At 40.8% G+C, this 20,000-nt stretch overlaps 3 protein-coding genes across 3 annotated transcripts in view; 2 read left to right on the top strand and 1 right to left on the bottom strand.

Moving 5' to 3' along the window:
• LOC137991635 (DNA repair protein RAD50.L-like) overlaps positions 1 to 4,290 on the top strand; it is a 43,207-nt gene extending 38,917 nt beyond the window's left edge. The window contains exons 3-5 of the mRNA XM_068836691.1: positions 1,912 to 2,059; positions 2,571 to 2,701; positions 4,224 to 4,290. Of these exons, the coding sequence (XP_068692792.1) occupies positions 1,912 to 2,059; positions 2,571 to 2,701; positions 4,224 to 4,290 (346 nt within the window). The remainder of the gene's footprint in view (positions 1 to 1,911; positions 2,060 to 2,570; positions 2,702 to 4,223) is intronic.
• Positions 4,291 to 4,741: 451 nt separating this feature from the next.
• LOC137990764 (DNA repair protein RAD50.L-like) lies at positions 4,742 to 9,319 on the top strand. Its single transcript, XM_068835872.1, has 6 exons — positions 4,742 to 4,823; positions 6,234 to 6,313; positions 7,276 to 7,338; positions 7,844 to 7,977; positions 8,157 to 8,285; positions 9,138 to 9,319. Exons 1-6 carry the CDS (start codon positions 4,745 to 4,747, stop codon positions 9,202 to 9,204), a joined length of 552 nt encoding a protein of 183 aa, XP_068691973.1. The 5' UTR covers positions 4,742 to 4,744; the 3' UTR covers positions 9,205 to 9,319.
• A 355-nt stretch (positions 9,320 to 9,674) lies between these two features.
• LOC137993034 (uncharacterized) overlaps positions 9,675 to 20,000 on the bottom strand; it is a 31,193-nt gene continuing 20,867 nt past the window's right edge. The window contains exons 2-3 of the mRNA XM_068838687.1: positions 16,374 to 17,397; positions 9,675 to 15,172 (exon numbers count right to left, since the gene is read on the bottom strand). Of these exons, the coding sequence (XP_068694788.1) occupies positions 10,188 to 15,172; positions 16,374 to 17,388 (6,000 nt within the window). The 5' untranslated portion in view covers positions 17,389 to 17,397 and the 3' untranslated portion in view covers positions 9,675 to 10,187. The remainder of the gene's footprint in view (positions 15,173 to 16,373; positions 17,398 to 20,000) is intronic.

Genomic DNA, 20,000 nt, shown 5'->3' with positions numbered 1-20,000 from the left:
TGATTCGAGTAACTGCTTATGTATTGAGAGCGGTCAAGTTGTTTAAGACTAAGTCTAGGTCTTGTGAAAGGGAACTGTCGGCGGACGAGGTGAGGCAAGCCGAGATTAAATGTTGTATGTGGGTGCAGGAAGTGGTCTACAAAGAAGAATTCGAGAAACTGAAAGCTGGAGAGGTACTTCCCAGTAACAGCCGCCTCCTGAAACTGGACCCTTATTATGACAGAGATGATCAGGTATTAAGAGTTGGTGGGAGACTACAGTTTGCTGATCTTCCCGAACAGAGCAAGCATCAAATAATCTTGCCTCACGGACATCCTGAAGTTGCCAAGATGGTGCAAGATGTACATAAGAACATGTTGCATGCTGGTCCAGAAACGGTATTATCAACTTTAAGGCAGAAAGTTTGGCTAACTCAAGGAAGACGTGAGGTTAAACGTGTTATCAGAAGATGTGTAGCTTGCCAAAGACAACGGGTTGGACCTTGTGCCCAGAAAATGGGTCAGCTGCCAGAGGAGAGAATTTCCTGTTCACGAGCTTTCGCGCATGTTGGGACTGATTTTACGGGACCACTGTATGTGAAAGAGGGCTTAAACATTAGGAAAGCATATGTGTGTATTTTCACATGCGCATCATCTCGTATGGTTCACCTGGAACTTACACATAGTTTGACAACTGATGAGTTCCTTCAAGCTTTTAGTCGCATGACGAGTCGCAGAGGTCTTTGCCATACAGTGTGGTCAGACAATGCACAAACCTTCAAGGCAGCAAGCAGGGAAATTCAGAAATTATACGATGAACCCACTACTGAAAGTCAAAGAATGTGGAGTACGCTGGATCAAGATCAAATCAAGTCAGAGTTCTCATCACGAGGGATCAAGTGGAAATTCATCACAGAGCGTTCCCCATGGAGAGGTGGATGGTGGGAACGATTTTGCAGAATGATAAAAGAACCACTGCGCAAGGTCCTTGGAAGGGCACTTCTCACCTTTTCTGAGCTAAACACGTTGCTGGTCAGAATCGAAGGTATCATTAACTCGCGGCCGTTGACCGCAGTGAGTGATGATTGCAGAGACCCGTTACCTATTACACCTGCTCATCTTGCAATTGGTAGGCCAATTAACCAGTTACCGGAAAGGAAAGAAAGTAGCTTAGAGGAGACCAGTAAGAGGACTGTCGAAAGGTATCTCTACCTGCAGAGACTACTCAATCACTACTGGAAGCGTTGGAAACAAGAGTACCTACATCTCCTATCGGTAAGAAACAAGTGGCATAAAGAGATCCCTTCTATTCGAGTAGGCGACATTGTACTTATTTCTGACGACAATGTGCCGCGCACCAAATGGCCGTTGGCTAAAGTTGAAAGGGTTTATCCAGGTAACGACGGGCTTGTACGGACCGCTACAGTTAGAGCGCATAACAGCTTCTAAAACAGACCCGTTCAACGTTTACACAAGTTAGAGATTGAGTCAGCAGCTTCACAAGTAAGCCCGGAAGCAGAGGATCCAGTCCATGGTGGGGAGAAGCCACAAACGAACACTGTTCATGCTGCAAGTATACCTGTTTCCAAGCCTAATTTGAGCGTTGTCCTCCCCGAAGGAGGACAAGGTGGGGAGAATGTTACAGCCCGTACTCGTTCTGGAAGGGTTACAAAGAAGCCCGAGAGACTGGATCTGTGAATAGTTATACTAACCCCACCCTAGTGTGTAGGACTTAGAGTGTCATGTGACTTTCGTTGTTGTTCCCGCTCTTGTTATCGAAGGTTTTTGAACGTCTAGCATTTCGCTCGTATACATCCCCTTTGTAAATCGATGTGTAGCCGAGTCCAGTGGATTAAAGTTGTGTTACGCTTCAGTGTCTCGTCGTAAATCCTAACATGCTGAAACCAATTCATTTTTGCGTGTCTACGTATAGGTATATGAATCAAGGATGTGACACTGCTTTAAAAGAGAACGAAGCTCGTTTACGGGAATTGGCAGGCCGAACCGAAAAGCTGAGGAGTGAGAAAGAAGCTGTTTCAACAGAAATCGATAAGCTGAAAGAAGACATCGCTAAACAGCAGGTCAGAATATTCAGTAGGTTTATATGCGTAAGTTTCTTATTATTGAAGACGAGGAACTACTCCTAATCAAACCCATTCTGATCAGTCTCTCCGTGACCAGTTTTTCAATATTTTAAAAAGGAGGAAGTTCCTCCTTTTTTAAAATATTGTCTATATCAGCATCCATAATAAAAGCAAATGAAGCATCAGAATAGCATTAAATAGCGCGTAAGTTCAATTCTAAACTAATTCTTGTTAGATTTTCTTTTCAGCAACTATATCTGTTTCTTTTTGTAGAACTGATGTTTTACACCCCACAGTAGGTTCGTCCGCACTGCGTTTATGAACCGTATTTTTAGGTAATTGCACATAGTTGCTCTGTGTTGGTTTAAGAACGAGAAGATGAGCATCATGCATGAAAGAAAAAAAAAAGAGGCTCGACGACTGAAGTCGGGCATTAGAGATTTAATTTCACTTGAATATTTTTATTGCTCGCAAAACTCTACTGGGTCGGGAATTGTGGCATTTGTAGATCCGGGCTCGCGAACTGGAAGACAACATTAAACTGAAAAGCATTCAAGAGGAAACGCAAAACATCGACAAGAGGATAGCTGATGTCAAAGAAGAACTGAAAAAGTTTGGAGAACACCAGGATCTTGTCAGGTAAGAAATCTTGGACATCTGTTGTTTTGTATTTTTCAGACATAAGCACTTGATTTGGAACAAATACAGCGGTAAAATACCGTCCATGCGTCTTTGAATGGACAAGAGTGTCACGTTCTCGGTCACCATAGTTGCCTACAGCATTCTTCAATCAGCTATCGTATCCCATTCTTTGCTATCGCATCCGGCATGATTATCTAAACCCCTCACTGTCTTATCTCTCTTTGTTTTTTTTTTTTTTGGCTTCTGTAGCCTGGTTTTCACTAGCAACGCAAGCACAAGAATAAGTATAGCTTATTCTTAGTGAAAACGAATGTCGACATAAGCATCAAAATCAACCACGGCATCAGCCATTTTGTTCAAATGCTCAGACGCGGGGAATCTGGAACGAGTGCTTTAATTGGCCAGACGTACAATACATACATACATACATACTTAATTGCATGACCGCTCCCCATAGGGGTCTTTTCAGGGCCAATGAAACACAATGAACTAAACGACAACACAACAACAACTGTTAAGAATCTCAACTGGCCGGAGGCAAACCAGTTGGCTATTTACAAGTTCAGCCGAGAGGTTGAAGCAGGGACTACCAGGAACAAATTCAGGGTGATGTAGCAGCTCATCCAAATATTACTCGCCATTGGTTAGCAACCGTGACCCCAAACAATAGCTAAAACAATAGAAAGAATGGCATAACATTGTTTCATGCAAGGGTTGCGAACTAATGGCGAGTAATCTTTGGATCAGCTGCTACACTTCTGGATTCAACGAGTGGTCAGAACGAGTCTTGAACCCGGGAACTCCAGATCTCAAGGTAAGCCTCCTAACCACTGGGCCACACTGCCTCGTAACAAATTTCCTTGTGCTTATGTTGCGTTTCGTTTTCACACGACGTCAGCAAACTCAAGCATAAGTAAGCATAAGGATAAGGATAAGCATAAGGAAAATGAAAAAAACGATCCTTGTGCTTGTGCTTGTGCTTATGCTTGTGTCAACCAAGTTTTCACGGTGAAATAAGCGCTCTTATGAGGATCTCATAATGGATATCTGCATATCTAATATATAATGGATTTCTAATACATAATGGATATCGTGGATATCTAATACATAATGGATATCATAATGGATATCGTGGATATCTTTCACGGTGAAATAAGCGCTCTTATTTTCACGGTGAAATAAGCGCTCTCATGCTTGCGCTTGTGCTTGCGTCGCTACTGAAAACCAGACTTACGACAGTAACGTACTTGAGGCCTCAACCGGAAGGTCATGACCTTGAAGCGTTTAAATCTGCTTCAGAGCTGGGGTTTTGTTCAGTTAGAAATTTCCTTATTTGGATGTAACGTAGCTCGTGCATTTTCCCGCGCGTGGAGCTTCGATCTTATTTTTGTCCATATTTGGGCATGAAATTCAGTTGGTGTCCTAAAATCCCCAGCTTTGTTTCAGGAAAATAGTTGCGAGTTACGCGCTTCAAGGTCATGTGCTTCTGACCTCAACACTATGATTTCTTTTGTTTCAGTGAAAGACAGGAATTGCAGACACAATCGGATGACTTGAGAAAAGACGTAAGTTACAAAGGTTGTTAACGCCCATAAAGCACCAACTTTGACGCTGGAAGTGGTGGAATGAAATCCGCCCTGACCAACACCCGGACAAGTTTAAGAAATCGAAAGAAAATGAAAACTGTAAATTATAAGGCTTTGTGGTCTTCTTGGATGACAACGATGAATCTTAGACCCAATTTCATGAAACATTTCCAGGTTCTTAAAACCGTTGCAGAATTAGGGGCCATGTTCCTAGTCGTAATGAAGTTTGTAATATTTTATAGCAGGTTGATTCCCATTGTTATTATCTGTTCACGTTTGTGAAGTTGGCAGAAAAGCCAGTTGTCGTGATCATTAATGAATAGATTCATTCGTCCGTCTGTCAGTCCGTCCGTCCATCCTTAAGAGTGCATATCTACACATTTTAGCACTGGTAAACACCATTCCTCTGGCGAATTTACATTCTTAAATATCTCTGCTTCATTTAAGGGCAATTATGCGATATCACGGACTCAAAATGGCTGAGATAAACAAAATCATCAAAGAGTATTGGATCAACACTTACAAAGGAAATGGTAAGATTGCCCACTCGCGTATTTCGAAGACTAAATTATGACACTTTACGAGTTTCTTCCCCTTTCCGATAACCACAATCCAGGTTATACTGATTTACGCAGTTAAAATCTAGAAGTGTATCACACAGCGTATACATTGATAATCGGCACTAGTAATGATAACCTAGCGCACCGGTGGCTCAGTTGCTTGAGCATCGGGCTGCCATGCGGGAGGTTGTGAGTTCGACTCCGGCCGGACCAACACTCAGGGTCTTAAAATAACTGAGGAGAAAGTGCTGCTTTGTAATTACATCCGCAAATGGTTAGAACTGAATTCAAGTCTTATAAACCATAGGCCCCGTCTCACAAATATCTTCCATGTTTATAAGTTCTCTGTGGGACGTTAAAGAACCCACTATTCGAGAAGAGTAGGGGATGAAGTTTCCGGTGTTGTGGCTGTCCTCTGTGAGCGTGTTCTTTCTAGAAAAAGTGGCTGGCTTGGCGTAATGTCTCTAAAAAGGCTTGTACTGTATGAGGCCACCAAAGCAAAAACAGCCGTAAGTCAAAAAGACTTTGCCGAGTGCTGGGACATGTAGATGTAGATGTAGATGTAGATCTAGATCTAGCGTTCACTTTCCCATCCAGTTATTTGTTAGGATAAATTGTTAAAGCTTTGATTGCATGGACAATTAGGTTGAGCTGTGCTGAGGTCGTAAATTCGATTTCCCAACTGGACCACCATTCATGGTATTAGATAACGAACCAGAAAGTGCCGCCTTTCTTTCAACAGTTGTAGATAATGTATTTTTTTTGCATAAGGACTCACCCGTCTCTGCATTTATCGCCGTGGGACGCAACTCACACACTGGTCGGAAAGAGGAGAGCGCGAAGTTCTCGGTGCTTTGCGTTTGTGTACACCGTCTAATAATTCAGCCTTTGTGGTAGGCGTTCGAAGGATAAGTAGAAAGAGGAATCGTCTTGAAAAAAAAATGAAAGTGTGAATACGAGACGGGCGTGCGATCTTGTGCTCTGCCTTTGTTCCAGCCACCTAGTAACTCTTGGCCTGCGCTCTTTCCTTTCGTTTCCTTTTGACACATTCCCTTCCCCATAGGAAAAACAACTCTTAAGCAACTATGTTGAAAAACTGTAAATGGTCAATATGTTGCCCTTGTATAATAACGACAAAAGTATAAAATTAAAAGTATATCTTGATGGCCATGTGGTAGGAAACTGTAAGTATATTATTTGTTGATCTCATAAAATAAGGCAAGACAAAAATGTACAGTAATGCTTGAAATGGAGAGTAGGGGTAGATCGCTTAAGTTAGCATCGCCACTTCTTGAATCTCACTACGCAGGCCGATTTCTTCTCTGAACGAAAATCACCAATCTCTCAGAATCATGCAGTTACAGCAACACGTTTTCCCCGTAGACATAGACACCATCGAAATACGGTCAGATGAGGAGGAAGGAAGTGGTGCAACCAAAGCAAGGCGAACTTACAACTACAGGGTTTGTAACTTTATTTACTTATTGTTACTAGTCCTTTGTGTGTCAGTTATATGAAAAGATTATCTTTGTGCAATTAAGTGGGATCTTTTTGATCTCTAATGGGTAACTTATCAACTGGGTTGATATGGTAAATTGACCACCGTAGAGAAATTTGAAAGCCGACGTTTCGAGCGTTAACCCTTCGTTTCTCTACGGTGTTATGTTTACCATATTAACCTTGTTGATAAACCCATTTCTGTGTTTCACTTCCCCACTGACGGAGCACCATAGTTTCTTTACAAACTAAACCCCTTTGTCTTCTCATCAAGTTCTCTCCTGGATCATTATCTATTCTTAGAGCACTATTACCTATTTTTGGGCAATCTGTTAAGACAATCGATTGGTTTACTGTTACGCTGTTTGGTAATAGACCATTTTACAGTTGTGGCTAAGTTACCAGGCCTGGCAATGGAAGCGAGGCAGCCGGTGACCCTGTTTTGATACAAACCTTCATGCTTTTGTAATGTTAATATGGACTAATTAGCGTTACATTAACACAATTTACATGATAAAAGCAGTGAGGTCTGTATCAATGCAAGGTCACCGGCAGCCTCGCAGCCATTCATAGGCTTGGTCGCTGAGCAAACAACTGTAAAATGGCCTAATGATTTTTAGAAAATGGCGCTACTTTCTCAGCGAATATCAGAGCTAATTATGTCTTGCTCGCATGCGTGGTCCCGTTCTGAACGCCAACAGCATAAATGTTTCATATTGTCATTGGTTTGTTTGCTGTCTACCTTTGTTCTGATTGGCGGAGATAATTTCCTTGCTTTCGGTTTGACCGCATGCAATTGAAACCCACTGTACAAACCTTCAGACGATGAGGAATATTCAGTTGGTATTTCAGTGCAGCCAGTTTCATGGTGATAATGCGGTGAAAAGGAAGAAAGTATTGAAACGCTTCTTGTCATTTTTGTAATCAGGTGGTTATGATCAAAGGTGACACTGCGTTGGACATGAAGGGACGCTGCAGCGCTGGACAAAAGGTTTTTTTTTTCATTGTTGTAGTTGCTCAGTTGTAAGGAAGGAAACGCTGCCTCTTTCCTCTATTTCCTCTCCTTTTCCACTTCATCCACAGTGGTTAGGGCAGGGTATTCTCTTTCCACCAATGTGAAAGGCACGTGATCAACGTCAAATGTACGTTGCATTTGTTGTATAGAGCCATCTCTACTCTGCTCCGAGAGATTTTTCTCCCGGTATACTCCGGTTATCCGCTCTTATTAAAAAGAGCAATTTTAAATTCCATTTCGATGCGCAATGCACGAACGCTCTCTGAACAACTTTAGTTCAGAAATACTTGTTGCCGTACGAGTAAACAATACATTTCAGATGTTGTTGCTGCTGCTTGGCAAGAATGATTCATTTGGTCGGCTTCCATTTGTGCAGCCTTTTAAGTTTAATACCGAGGCTCATAACATTCCAACAACTGTTTTGCCAAATTAGACACTGGAAAAAAATTAATGCATTCGCTTATCCTATTTTGGAATCCAGGTCTTGGCATCCCTTATCATCAGGCTGGCTTTGGCGGAAACGTATTGCCTCAACTGTGGGATTTTAACACTTGACGAACCGACCACCAACTTGGATGAAGATAACATTGAGAGTCTGGCCAACCAGTTGGCTTCGTAAGATATTTCTTTGTTTCTTTGTGTTTCCGTCGATGTAATTTCATTGCTTACTTCCACTTTGGCTACACGTTTCCTAACTTTGCTTGACGCGTAAGTAGTTTAGCTCAACCTTGTCAATTATCTTCAAGTTAGCCAATTACTGTGGTGCTGAGATTTTATTTCTTTTTTCGTTATAGAATCATAAGAACCAGGCAGCAACAAAGGAACTTTCAGCTTGTAGTTATTACACACGACGAAGAGTTTGTGCAAAACCTGGGCAGAGCTGACTTTGTAGACTACTATTTCCGAATCTACAAAGATGACAGGTAATTTTCGTTGTCTTTTACAAGAAGCAGACATCTCGGGCCACCATAAAAACCCTTTTCTGCTGTACTGAATGTTCGGAGTGATTTGTCCGAAACATGGCCTTTGCTTTAGTTTGTTGCTTTAGTTTGTTAGAACGCTTCCGGCACCACTCTTTACTAAGTAAAAGAAGAACCTGGAGAACATGCAACGTTCCTTGACTAGTCTGTTAAATATTTAAAAAAGACTAAAGATGGCTCCGCTCTTCTGGAATATCTTTCACTGAAAAAGGTTGGAAAAGGTGGGAAGGACCGACCGATTAACCGTTTTTATCTTTGACATTAATGTCATCTGCTCTCGTCTGGGCGATAAAAAATGAGTCAAAATGCCAACGTTACGACCGTTCTTCGGTCATTTTCAAGCCCAAGGTCTAAAAACAAAAACAAAAATGAAACAATAAAAGACTAAGATATATTTGGTTAAGAATGCTGTTTGTCTGGTTTAAGCCAAGAAATGTACCTTAGAACTCAATGGATTCTTTTTTATCGTCAAGTTTACGCACGGGAATAATAAGAAGTAGCAGATGGCATGTAACTTTGAGGGCTAAATTATTGAAGAAAACGGTTTTTCCCAACGTTCTACAAGCCTTATTTGTTCGAGATACTTATTTCTTTCCTCCAAATTCTAAGCAATTTCCCTATTTTTTAAACAACCACCTTATTTTTAAGTGTAAATACCAAAAAAGAAAAAAAAATTGCCCGCGAATCACAGCTTTTTCAAGCCGCGCGCGCCTGAGCCCACGTTCCCATTCGTTGAGCTGTGACGTAGCCTTTGCATTATTCAGCTCTGTTCTATGTTTTATTTTGTTTTCAAAGCGGTTATTCAAAGATTTTGAGGCAGAGTGTTGCTGCACTTCACCGAGAGGAGTCTCTTATGGAGTGAAGATGACAACCTGCGATTGGGCGTTCTTTTTATGGGGCGTACGTTGGTGGACGTTTGAAAATATAAGAAAAAAGACCCTCATACGTTGATACCCCCGAGATTAATCAGGGTATGAGAGCGGGTTACAGATTAGGGATTTTAAGATCTACAACGGCGACGTAGACGATTATTCCATCTCGGTCGGGTCGCACAATGTGGTGGAAGTATCCTTAAAGTGAAATGGTATGAGCGGTCTCAGTGTGAAAATAGAGAAGGAAAGATTCACATTTGTACGCTTGCCTTCTCGTGAAATCTCAAATTTGGTGGTTTCACGTCGCTGTGCAGAGTGACGCAAAAATATGTGTTAAAATGCGTGCAGCGCGATGATATTATTGATATTGTTATTTTGCGGCGTTCTCTTTGACGAGCACGTCGTAGATCTTAAAGTCCCTATTACTACTTAGAAAACGCTATCAGGTCATGAAAGAGGCAACTTAGATTGCGTTTATATTTGCTACCTGTGTTTAAAAAGAAATTAAAGTACTCTTTATCACAAGCAGCCTGGCTGATCTTTGTTTTGGTTATATTCTTGTTTCATTTGTTCGGCTTAAGGTTTGAGTTGTATGTTCGTGCTAATTAAAGGCGAACTGGTACTGTAAGCCAAAAGAAAAAGAGTCGGATTTAGACATTGTGGTCTTATTCCAAATATATTAAAATAACTTACTAACATTGATGGGTATCTGGAGCAAATGTGAAACACTTGCTTCAGATATTGTCACAATACAAAAATATCTCTTCGTGTCTGGATGAACAATTCAAACAAAAAACTATAAGAAATGAAAACTCTTTGAAGTAAGAAAGCTGGCTTATCATGTCTTTGTAAAACACGGCTACTTAATTTCTTGCATGACGGACATGTTGATTATGGCTAAAATGAACGGTCGATCAGTATAATCTTGATTTGGGTCAACTGAAATGCGTCACAGACCTTTGTAATCACTCGTTCAAACTGAGAAAAGTGCATCAACGCTAAGAGGAATGCTAGTGTCTTTATCGCATCCCAAAGTGAGGACTTGAAGATAGTCAAGAGTTGGATCATACCTCTGTGTGCCTTGCTGGTAAAGGAATTTTATAGCTTGATTCCATGGTCTCTTGTTTTGTGGCTTGACACTTGTGAGCCATTCAGTTGGAGTTCGTTTATATGTGAAGGTACTCTTGCTCTGAGGGGTTCGCAGTAAACTGAAAAAGTCATTTGCTCTAGATCTACTGGCATAAATAGCAAACTGTGAATTAATCATCTTGGCTTGAAAAATCTCCTCTTCGCACAAGTTAGTTTCCTCGTACTTTTCTAGTAGTTCAAACAATTCTTTCGTGTCTCCAAAAACCTCACCGTGTGTATAGAGAATTTCTTTGAGATACTTGTTCCTGTGAGTAAGTATCGCCTTTAACGAGTCATGTCTGAAACGATTTTCACTCATCAAGTGTTCGGTTTTTTCTATATTATTCGCATTGGAAAGAAGTTTATCTTTTATGTTGGGTTGATTATTACTAATTCGTTTGGGTATATCGACAGCAATGGTGTTGGGAACGCGAGCGTTTCGTCTTTGGGTGACTACCATTTCAATTCTTGTTTGTCCGTTTTCAAGATCGGTAAATAGTTGCGTCAAATCTGAGCTAGCTCTCTCAGCTTCAAGAGTAATTTCAAGGAGCCTTTGCAACTGATAGGACTCTCGTGGAATTAGATGGACATTTGTGGATGCTCCAATAAGTGACTTCCTTATTTGCAGTAACTCGCGTTGCATTGCAAGTTCGTGAGGATTGATCATTGTCCCAGAATAATAGTGATCTAAGTCACTATCTCTGCAATGGCTAGCATCACTTTCATAGAAAAGCTCACTTTTAGCATTAATTTCCAACTTAAAAGGTTCGGAGAAGCTACCAAACAGATGTTTGTAAAGCAAGTTAAGCTCAACTTCATGATTAGGATACATGAGCACGCCTCCATGTCTTTCAATCAAATCGGCTGTCTCCTGCCACGGGTCATTTTCGTCGTCGGAAAACGTCTTTACTCCGATATTTAAGTTTGCAAGATAAAGAGGCGTAATGCCATGTACATTTGTACAGTTCGCATCAATACCATGAACACGTTCATTTTTCAACAGAATTTTGACAAAACCAGAAAGGCCCGCATAAGCTGCCAAGTGATATGCTGTGAGCCTTGCGTTACCTCCATTGCATCCTACGTCGAAACCAGTTATCTTTGGCGTGGCTTGAAGCAAAAGAGCTGCAATTTTTTCGGCCGTGTTTCTTTTTTGTGATGAAAAAAACGGACTTATTGCAGATAAAATAGCAAGAGTTAAAGCAGTATGTCCCTGGGGAGTTAATACTGTGGGATCAGCACCCCAGGAAAGAAACTTCTTTAGGAAAAGTAGATTGCCTCCTTGTGCAGCTCTGTGTATTGCTGTGTACCCTTCCGCGTCACGACATTCATTAATTACTCGAAAGCCACGGGGGTGAGCTTTGATAACTTTTCCTAGTGGACCATCCTCTGGAAAGGATTGACATTCGTCGGAGAAATGCCTCTCTAGGAAATTATCCGACTGCTCTGTCGGCTTTCTAAATGCTGCCAAATGGTATTCGGAAAAATTGAACGGTTTTCCACACTCAATAGTAATGGATACGTTATGGCGATTTAAAACAACATCTAGCCAGTTACCCCCATTTTGTAAGTATATCAGGAGAGGTGTGCGTCCTTCTCTATCTCTGCAGGTGAGAAGAGCACCCCTAGAAAGTATAAGATCGGCTATAAGTGGTTTTCCTTTTTCAAAAGTTCTATGCAGGAATGCAGTCTGTCGTTCATCACATGCGTGTGTGAGATAGGCTTCTCTTGACAAAAGAATGTCAGCAACTGAGTTGTGAGATCTCATGTTAATGGCTCGATGAAGGTCAAAATTCTTTGTAGAGGAACAGTCTTGGGAGGAATCAATCGCAACATCCAAAGCAGTATTGCCTTCATTGTCAGTAAGATCTGTTCGGGCACCTTTTTGAAGGAGCTCTATGGTGTAACACTCGTCCCCGCTTTGCGCTGCGAGATGTAGAGCTGTTCTACCATAGATATCAACTTTATTAATGAGGAAGGCGTCTGTTGTTAATTCTGTGATTTCTAACAGCTTAAGACACTGAACGTTTAAAGGCACGTTCCTTTGAAAAATATAGGAATCTCTTGCCACGGTAATATCTCCCTCTGAAGTCCAAACCAAGAAATTTATACTTGGATAGGTGTCAGGAGTTATTGTAGCTTGGAACATCACATCCCCCTTCCCTTTAACAGCGTTTAGTACACTGTAATGTAGCGGCGTCATTCCGTACTCATCAGTGACATTAATTCTGGCGCCCTTGCCTAATAACGATTTAATATCCTTGTTGTTCGGGCAAATAACAGCACTGTGCAGTAGTGTTGATTGGTTTTTACTCTTGTGGTCAATTTGAAAAGAGGGCCGATGAAGAATGAGCCAGTCGATAAACCTGTAGTGCCCATGGCATGCAGCTACATGAAGAGGCGTAGCGCCTTCGCAGTCCATCACTTTAGGATTTGCTCCATGACGAAGAAGCAGGTTTGCTACTTCAATATGACCATACCTTGCAGAAAGTAAAAAGGGAGTAGAACCACAATGGCAAAGATCTTTTTCGTATTCCAATTCTTCCTCTTCACTTAAATAGTGCCCACTTCGTTTTTGACAGGCGTCAAAGATGGATAGGTTTTGAAAGAATGTACACTTCCTTGAAATACTTGCCCCATGCTTTATCAACAATTCTGCTGTCGCCACATGATTCTGTCTGACAGCTTCATGGAGTGGCGTGCGACCAGTAAAATCGGTGCAGTGGATGGTACTGTCGTCCTGTAACAAAAGTAGCTTGACTACTTTTGTATGATTTTTAGCGACTGCTAAGTGAAGCGCGCTTTGACAAAAGATTTTAAACCGGTCATCGCACAAAATATAGCTAACGCTATTGAGCGGTACTGTTTGGTAACGGGTTTGGTTTTCAAGCCAGTAAAAGGAGCCATCGCATCTCATGCAGCGATCAACCACACCAACATGTTGGAGAAACTTTACTATGTCCGTATGACCTTCAAACGCAGCATGCTGAAGAGATAAGTGATCTAACTGTGCTCCACGCTCGTACAGAAGCTGGACAATTTTTAAATGTCCGTTTTCTGCTGCTAATTGAATAGCGGTTAGGTTGACAGCATTCACTTCAGCAAACGATGCATTTCGTTTGAGTAGCAGTCGCACAACTTCACTGTGACCATGTGCGGCTGCCGCATGCATCATTGTTGAGTTCCAGAATGCTGTTTTGGATCTTTCAATTGGATCAACCCACACGAAGTTTGAACTTAGTGGTGGCTTAGTTCGATGTTCTATTTTCGCTCCTTGCCTTAAGAGGAAATCGACGTTTAGTGGAAGACCAGTCATTGCAGCAACGAATGCTGGGGTAAATCCATAATTATCTTCACAGTCAATGTTTTGAAAAGCTGTTCTAAGTACCTGAAGAACCTTTGCGTCACTTTTGGTGGCAGCAAGGTGAAGGAGTGTTCTATTCTCAGAGTCAATGGTAGCATTCACATAAGAGGCTTTGATACTCTTAAACTGGTCAAGGTAATGACTTCCATTTTGATCAAAGGTTATGTGTTGCGCTAATCGATAAATGTTCTCTGACGAATTCGGAGTCTTCTTCACTGCCGTCAAATAATACTCTGCCAAACGAGAGTGACCATGACTGCGGCTTACGTAATAAGGGTTTCCAAGGTTTTCCTTACTGGTTAGCCATTCTATAAACGATAGATGAAAAAGGTTTATGGTGTTGTCTTCCCCGTATGTAATAAAATGAGATAACGCTTTCAGTGTATAGACAAAATCGTACTCGTAGTCGATTGCCTCACGAATCTGCAAAACGTCGAACAGGTGACTCAGCTGCAAGGGTTCAAAAGAAGCAACTAGCACTTCTAATATTGCAAGCGCAGGTTTAAACTTTTCTCTCGACCCAAAAGCTCTTCTTAAGTAGCTCTCGTAATGTTCACCAATAGTTTTCGGGAGCTTAGTCAAATCAACCCCGCGGGGGTCTTTTTTCAGGAAATTAAGCATCTCTTTCGCGAAAAGAAAATTGCCTTGACTTTGGCGCAGTAGCATACTGGTTAAATAAGGAACTTCATCACTGCTCACGAGGCCTAACAGAAGTTTCACCCTTTTAAGAAAAGGTGCATCTTCGATTGTTTTGGTGATTATAAAAATCTCAATATCCTCTAAGTTCCTCGAGTCAGTGGAAGACAAATGCAGTTTTGGAAAACTGACGAAATGTTTCAATACCGTTGAGTCATTGCGTGTTGTTACTACCAAATGTATCCACTTCGGAAGCCTCTTGTAGCTATCCTTAATGAAATGGACTATGGATGTACCAGAATCGTCAGAAATGCATTCATCTAAGGCGTCTATAACAATGAAATAATCCTGGATTTCGCTTTTTAGCTGATGCAGAGGTATCGCAACAGCTTGTTCAAAACAGTCAAAGGGATCCCTCAGACAACTTCGCTGTAAAATTCCCGGAATAAACGAACTGTTGTAAATTATCATCCCATATTGAGGAACCCTTCTCGCAATCAAGTCAACTAAATTTCGAACAAAACGGCCTGGATCCTGCGTCGCTTTATCTGAATACTTGCACAAGTGGTATCCAATAATTCTTTTGTGGATGTAGGGATTAGATGATCGGGAGCAAATCAACTGTGCGCTTATGGCGGATTTTCCAGCTCCTGGCTCACCAACTACCACTACCCCATGAACACTGTCGCCTTCTGAATTCAACAAAAGTCTTTGCAAGTCACGGTAAAGCCAAAGCCGCCCAGTAAAGCCATCTCTAGCGGAGTTCAGGTGGCCTGTAAAGTTAAATTCCTTGGTGTCAAAGGGGACATCTCCAACTTCCAACGGACAACCTAACAAAAAACCACCTTAGGATCAATCCTTTCATTAGCCAACTAGGCATTTATGTTAAAAGTGATTATTAAGGGTCATTCCACTTATCATATACTCAACAGAATATCGCGTTTCAGATTGGTCAATGACGAATGTATAAATAGGTTATAAAGGGCAACAGAGGTTTTATGGTTCAAATACGGACGTTGCTATGGAAACACAGCGATGGAGAAATTTGTCAACACACTTCCATACAGGTTTTGAGGCCGTTAAAGTGGTACTGTGATAAAAAAAAAACTAAATCCTTTTTTCCTTTGGATTTTAAAACTACGTTAACGAAACACAAAGTGACTCAACTTTTAAGCCTTAATTTAAAAAAGACAATTGTTTATTTTAACTGGAATTTTCCTATTTAATGGTCCGCTATTACTGACTTTAAAATCTTGAGAGAGCTGGATCGAGGAGAAAATGACGTCAAAGACTCACCCGTTTGAAGTACGTAACTGAGCTAATATGCAGCATGGGAGTTTCGGGCTTTTCAGATTTTCAAACTCGTGTTTTGCAGACATAATAAACTGCATTTACACGCTGGAGTTTTAAGCTATTGAGTAAATGAAGTCACTTTCCCTAGATCCAACCCTCTGAGGTCCAGTCGGTCAGTCTTGAACGTGAGTAATGGCGGATCGTGAAATCCAAAAGTTACACTATAAACAACTTTTGGATAAAAATCAAAGCTCAAAATTTTGATAGGAAGGTGCACACTTTCAAAACCTGAAGAAACAAAAAGTGCTTTTTTATCATGGTATCACTTTAAATAGATGCTACATCCAACTGCCATATTGGATTGTTACACTTTGCACTCATTTTCCAAATGCAGCCAATCATCTAAAATTTAAGAATTTGCAATGATCAGAGTAGAATTGGCTTCGTGCTGCTCAACACAGTGTGTGTAAATGGAGGCAAAGACAAATGCAGCAGGCTTTCTTTATGGCGTCATTTTATTGCCAGGACGGGAATGCTTTGTCGAAATGCTAAGCTCATCAAATTTTTCTTCTCTCCTAGCCCAGAGACAATTCGTAGAATTTGTGTGACTTAAAACCCTTTCTTGGCGGTAAATTACGCGACGACAAAGAAGCATTCCGGCCGTGGTAGTAAGTTACGTCTCATGCTAAGGCATGTCCGGCAAACTCCAAAGGGACAAAGAGATCCATTTGAACTTACCATCGTTGTAGGAATTGTGACCCAAACATGTAAAACATGACATTAGAAATATCAGAAACGTCCAAATTAAAACTGAATTGGTGCTCAAACTATTCAAGTTTTCCGCTAAAACTTGAATAGATCTTCCAGCAAGATTCCATATCAAGGTTGTGTATGGCGTGTTCCGTCTGTCCATTTCATCTTTTCTGTAATTGACGCTCTCTAACAACCGACCAAATCTTAGTTGACGTTTTTCTAAGCCTGACAACCTCTTTCGAATCTTGTTGCTGGTATTCTTGTGAGTTCCCCTAAAGGTCTTCATTTCTTCTTTAATGTCTCCGAGTTGTTCATGGACAGCCAAATGAAAGTCTGCAAGAACCTTTCTCTCTACGCTTTGTACATCGAAGACCGTCTCCATTAAAGTGATTTCTACAAACGCTGTTTGGGCGTCAGAATCAGAGACTAATTCTGGATCTTGAAGAAGATTTCGTATTGCAATTAAAGCGTCAGACTTTTCTGCATCGGTGAGCTCTTGTCTTGGAGCATGTCCCCATTTTGTGTTACGGATCTCCCGAACAGCTTCGATGAGATGAATTTGAACACGAAAATGATAGCACCAAAACATAAGATTTATTAAACCAGTGCAGTCTGTAGTGCTGGCGTCTACAACAGACGCCTTACTAGCTCCTAAATCAGCCATGAACAGTTTGGCTATTTCCCAGTAACCACAATAAGGATCTTTCCATTTCGCTGGATCACTTTGATGCCATTTTGGTCTTTTTCCTCTATGGAATCCTGACAGGTGGAAAGACCACGCGCATGTTGTTCCATGCTTCACTGGCGTGGGACAAACGCAAGGAGGTAAAGCAGCAAAGTTTGCCAGTAATGCCTGATGGAATTTCCTCATTTCTCTCTCAATAAAAGGTCTTAGGCCATCTAACATCAAGGACAGGGCGTGACCAACAGCAAGCCAGTTTTGATACTCTTTTTTGAGTACTTTTGACTGCCAATCAGGTGAAGCCGTGTGCGATCCCATGAGCAATTCCTGTGAAAGCACATTAAGACAATAAACGAAATAGGTATACATAAAAACTCTCAGTAAACCTTATAAATTTTAGACAGTTCACTGTAAATAGCTAGATGGGAGTGGATAGGGCACGTTTTACGTAGAGAACCTTCGGATGACAAGAAAATCGCAATGAGTTGATCTCCACCAGGAAAAAGGAACAGAGGCAGACCGAAAGATACGTGGCGTAGGATGGTGGAAAAAGAGAGGATTGAGTTTGGGTGGAGAAGCTGGGCTGGTATTCAACTAGCTAAAGACAGGACAGAATGGAGATCTTTTCTTCATGCCCTTTGCGCCACTGGACGCGCAGAGGACTTATGATGATGATTATGATGATAATGATGATGATGATGACTGTAAAGAATGAGTCTGCTCTTGTCTACGATAAAATGATCACGTCAAGTGACTATCTTGTCTCTAGTAAGTATGCATTCGTTAGAGTATAGAAGATATGAACGATCACTCTCAGTACTATTTAAATGAGTCAAATGGGCCTAGTTATATTTCTAATTTATTGAAAATCGTGTTTCGTATTATAACTTAAGGAGTGGAGGTTGTAATCTTGTTCAACCTTCTCATAACAACCGGTATTTTCATGATTCTTTCACCAATAAGGTTACACATCTATGGAACCAATTACCAGCATTCATCAAGCAGTCACCTAATTTAAGTGAATTTCACAAGAACGTAGACTTTTAATTTTGAAATTGAGGGCCAGCTGCAAATGTGATTACTGTCAATCTTAAATTGATTTTTTTCCTATAATATTATTAAATTCTCAACCTCGGATAACGCATTTCGCGTGCTCTGATTGGTACACTCAATCTCGGTTATCAGCTCATATATCTTAGTTTGACCTTATATGGTAAATGATTGCGCTAAGCGTTGCCAAACTAAATTTTTCTCGCCGAAAAGCGAAATTTCTCTTTGAATAAAGCCAAAACAGAAAAGAAACTTTTTTTGTGGAATGTTTGGATCAATTCCGACGTTTATAAGTACGCGAAAAGGCAAGAAGTGTTTTTGTGATGAGCCTACGTCTGTCTGACCTCAAGGTATTACACAACATCGCATCTTCATCAAGTTTTCTCGATTTCGCTCGGATTTTCTCGCTTTTTACGCTTGTATTTCGTACTTTCAAATTTTTGGAGTTAAAGGAATTTAATAAAACAATTATTCCATTCGCGCTTGTTGGATATGAGACTGGTTATGGCCAACTCGGCACTACGCGCCTCGTTGGCATCTCATATCCAACGCGCGCTCATCGAATAATTGTTAATTATTTTATTGTCACCACTGAGAAATGTCACAGTTTTAGGCTTGATGTATATATATTCTTCTTCCAGTCATAACTAGGATTGTTAATCTGTCTCTACAGCATGGACAATTTCCTGATGTTTTAAAGATGGCATTGATTATACCGTTTTTGAAGAAATCTACTGCTGATCGCGAAATACTTTCCAACTATAGGCCCATATCAAATCTACCATTTATATCAAAGTGCTGCGAAAAAGTTGTTGCTCTTCAGTTAAATCAACATCTACATGACAACTGTCTCAATGAAGTCTTTCAGTCAGCCTATAAACTATGACATAGTACTGAATCGGCCCTAATCAGGGTACACAACGATATTCTCCCTGAAATTGACAATGATAATTGTGTTATGCTGCTTTTCTTAGATCTTTCTGCAGCGTTTGATACGGTGAACCATCGAGTTTTATTGTCAAGATTATCAGATCGTTTCGGAATTAAAGGAACTGCTTTGTCATGGTTTGAGTCTTATCTTCAGGGGCGTACGCAGTTTGTATGCATTAACAACTCAAGATCTTCCTGTCGTGACGTGATGTTTGGAGTCCCTTAAGGTTCCACTCTTGGACCGTTTCTGTACCTGCTCTACACTGCTCCACTTGGTGATATACTACGAGAGTATGGTGTACGTTTTCACATGTACGCTGACGACACCCAGTTGTACAAGTCATTTAAGTCATCTCTTACTAGTGATATTGAACGCTCCCGTTCTATTCTGGAGTCATGTGTATGTGCCATTGAACGATGGATGCTTCATAATAACCTTAAACTCAACAGTGACAAGACTGAACTACTCATTCTTCACGCTAAGCATAGGCCTGCCCCTCCTCTCGATTCCATGAATATAGGCGATCTTGTTATCTCGTCGTCTAAATCTTACATGAACATTGGCGTCACATTTGATAATCACATGAACTTTGGTGAACATATTAAGAACATCTGTAGAGTAGCTTTTTATCATATTAGGAACATTGCTAAGATTAGAAATTTTTGGAGTTACGATACTGCTAAAACTTTAATGCATGCATTTGTTACTTCTCGGATTGATTCATGTAATGCACTTTTGTTTGGTTTGCCTAACTTTCTTATTCAGCGTTTGCAATATGTTTTAAACTCTGCTGCTCGAGTTATAGCTCGTTCTCGGAAATTTGATCATATCACACCGTTACTGATAGAATTACATTGGTTACCGGTAGAGCAGAGGATAATGTTTAGGATTTTATTATTTACGTTTAAAGTAGTTAATGGTTTGGCACCTAGTTATTTAAGTGAATTAT

Source organism: Montipora foliosa, chromosome 2 (genome assembly GCF_036669935.1).
Source record: "Montipora foliosa isolate CH-2021 chromosome 2, ASM3666993v2, whole genome shotgun sequence".
Taxonomy (NCBI): Eukaryota; Metazoa; Cnidaria; class Anthozoa; order Scleractinia; family Acroporidae; genus Montipora; species Montipora foliosa.
The sequence above is the reverse complement of the archived record's forward strand: the minus strand, read 5'-3'. Positions and strand labels throughout refer to the sequence as shown.

Coding starts and splice junctions, on each gene's coding strand:
- LOC137990764 (XM_068835872.1), top strand. CDS start 4,745: ATGCGATATCACGGACTCAAAATGGCTGAGATAAACAAAATCATCAAA. Junction 6,314..7,275: donor GGCGAACTTACAACTACAGG/GTTTGTAACTTT, acceptor TTTTGTAATCAG/GTGGTTATGATCAAAGGTGA. Junction 8,286..9,137: donor CGAATCTACAAAGATGACAG/GTAATTTTCGTT, acceptor TTGTTTTCAAAG/CGGTTATTCAAAGATTTTGA.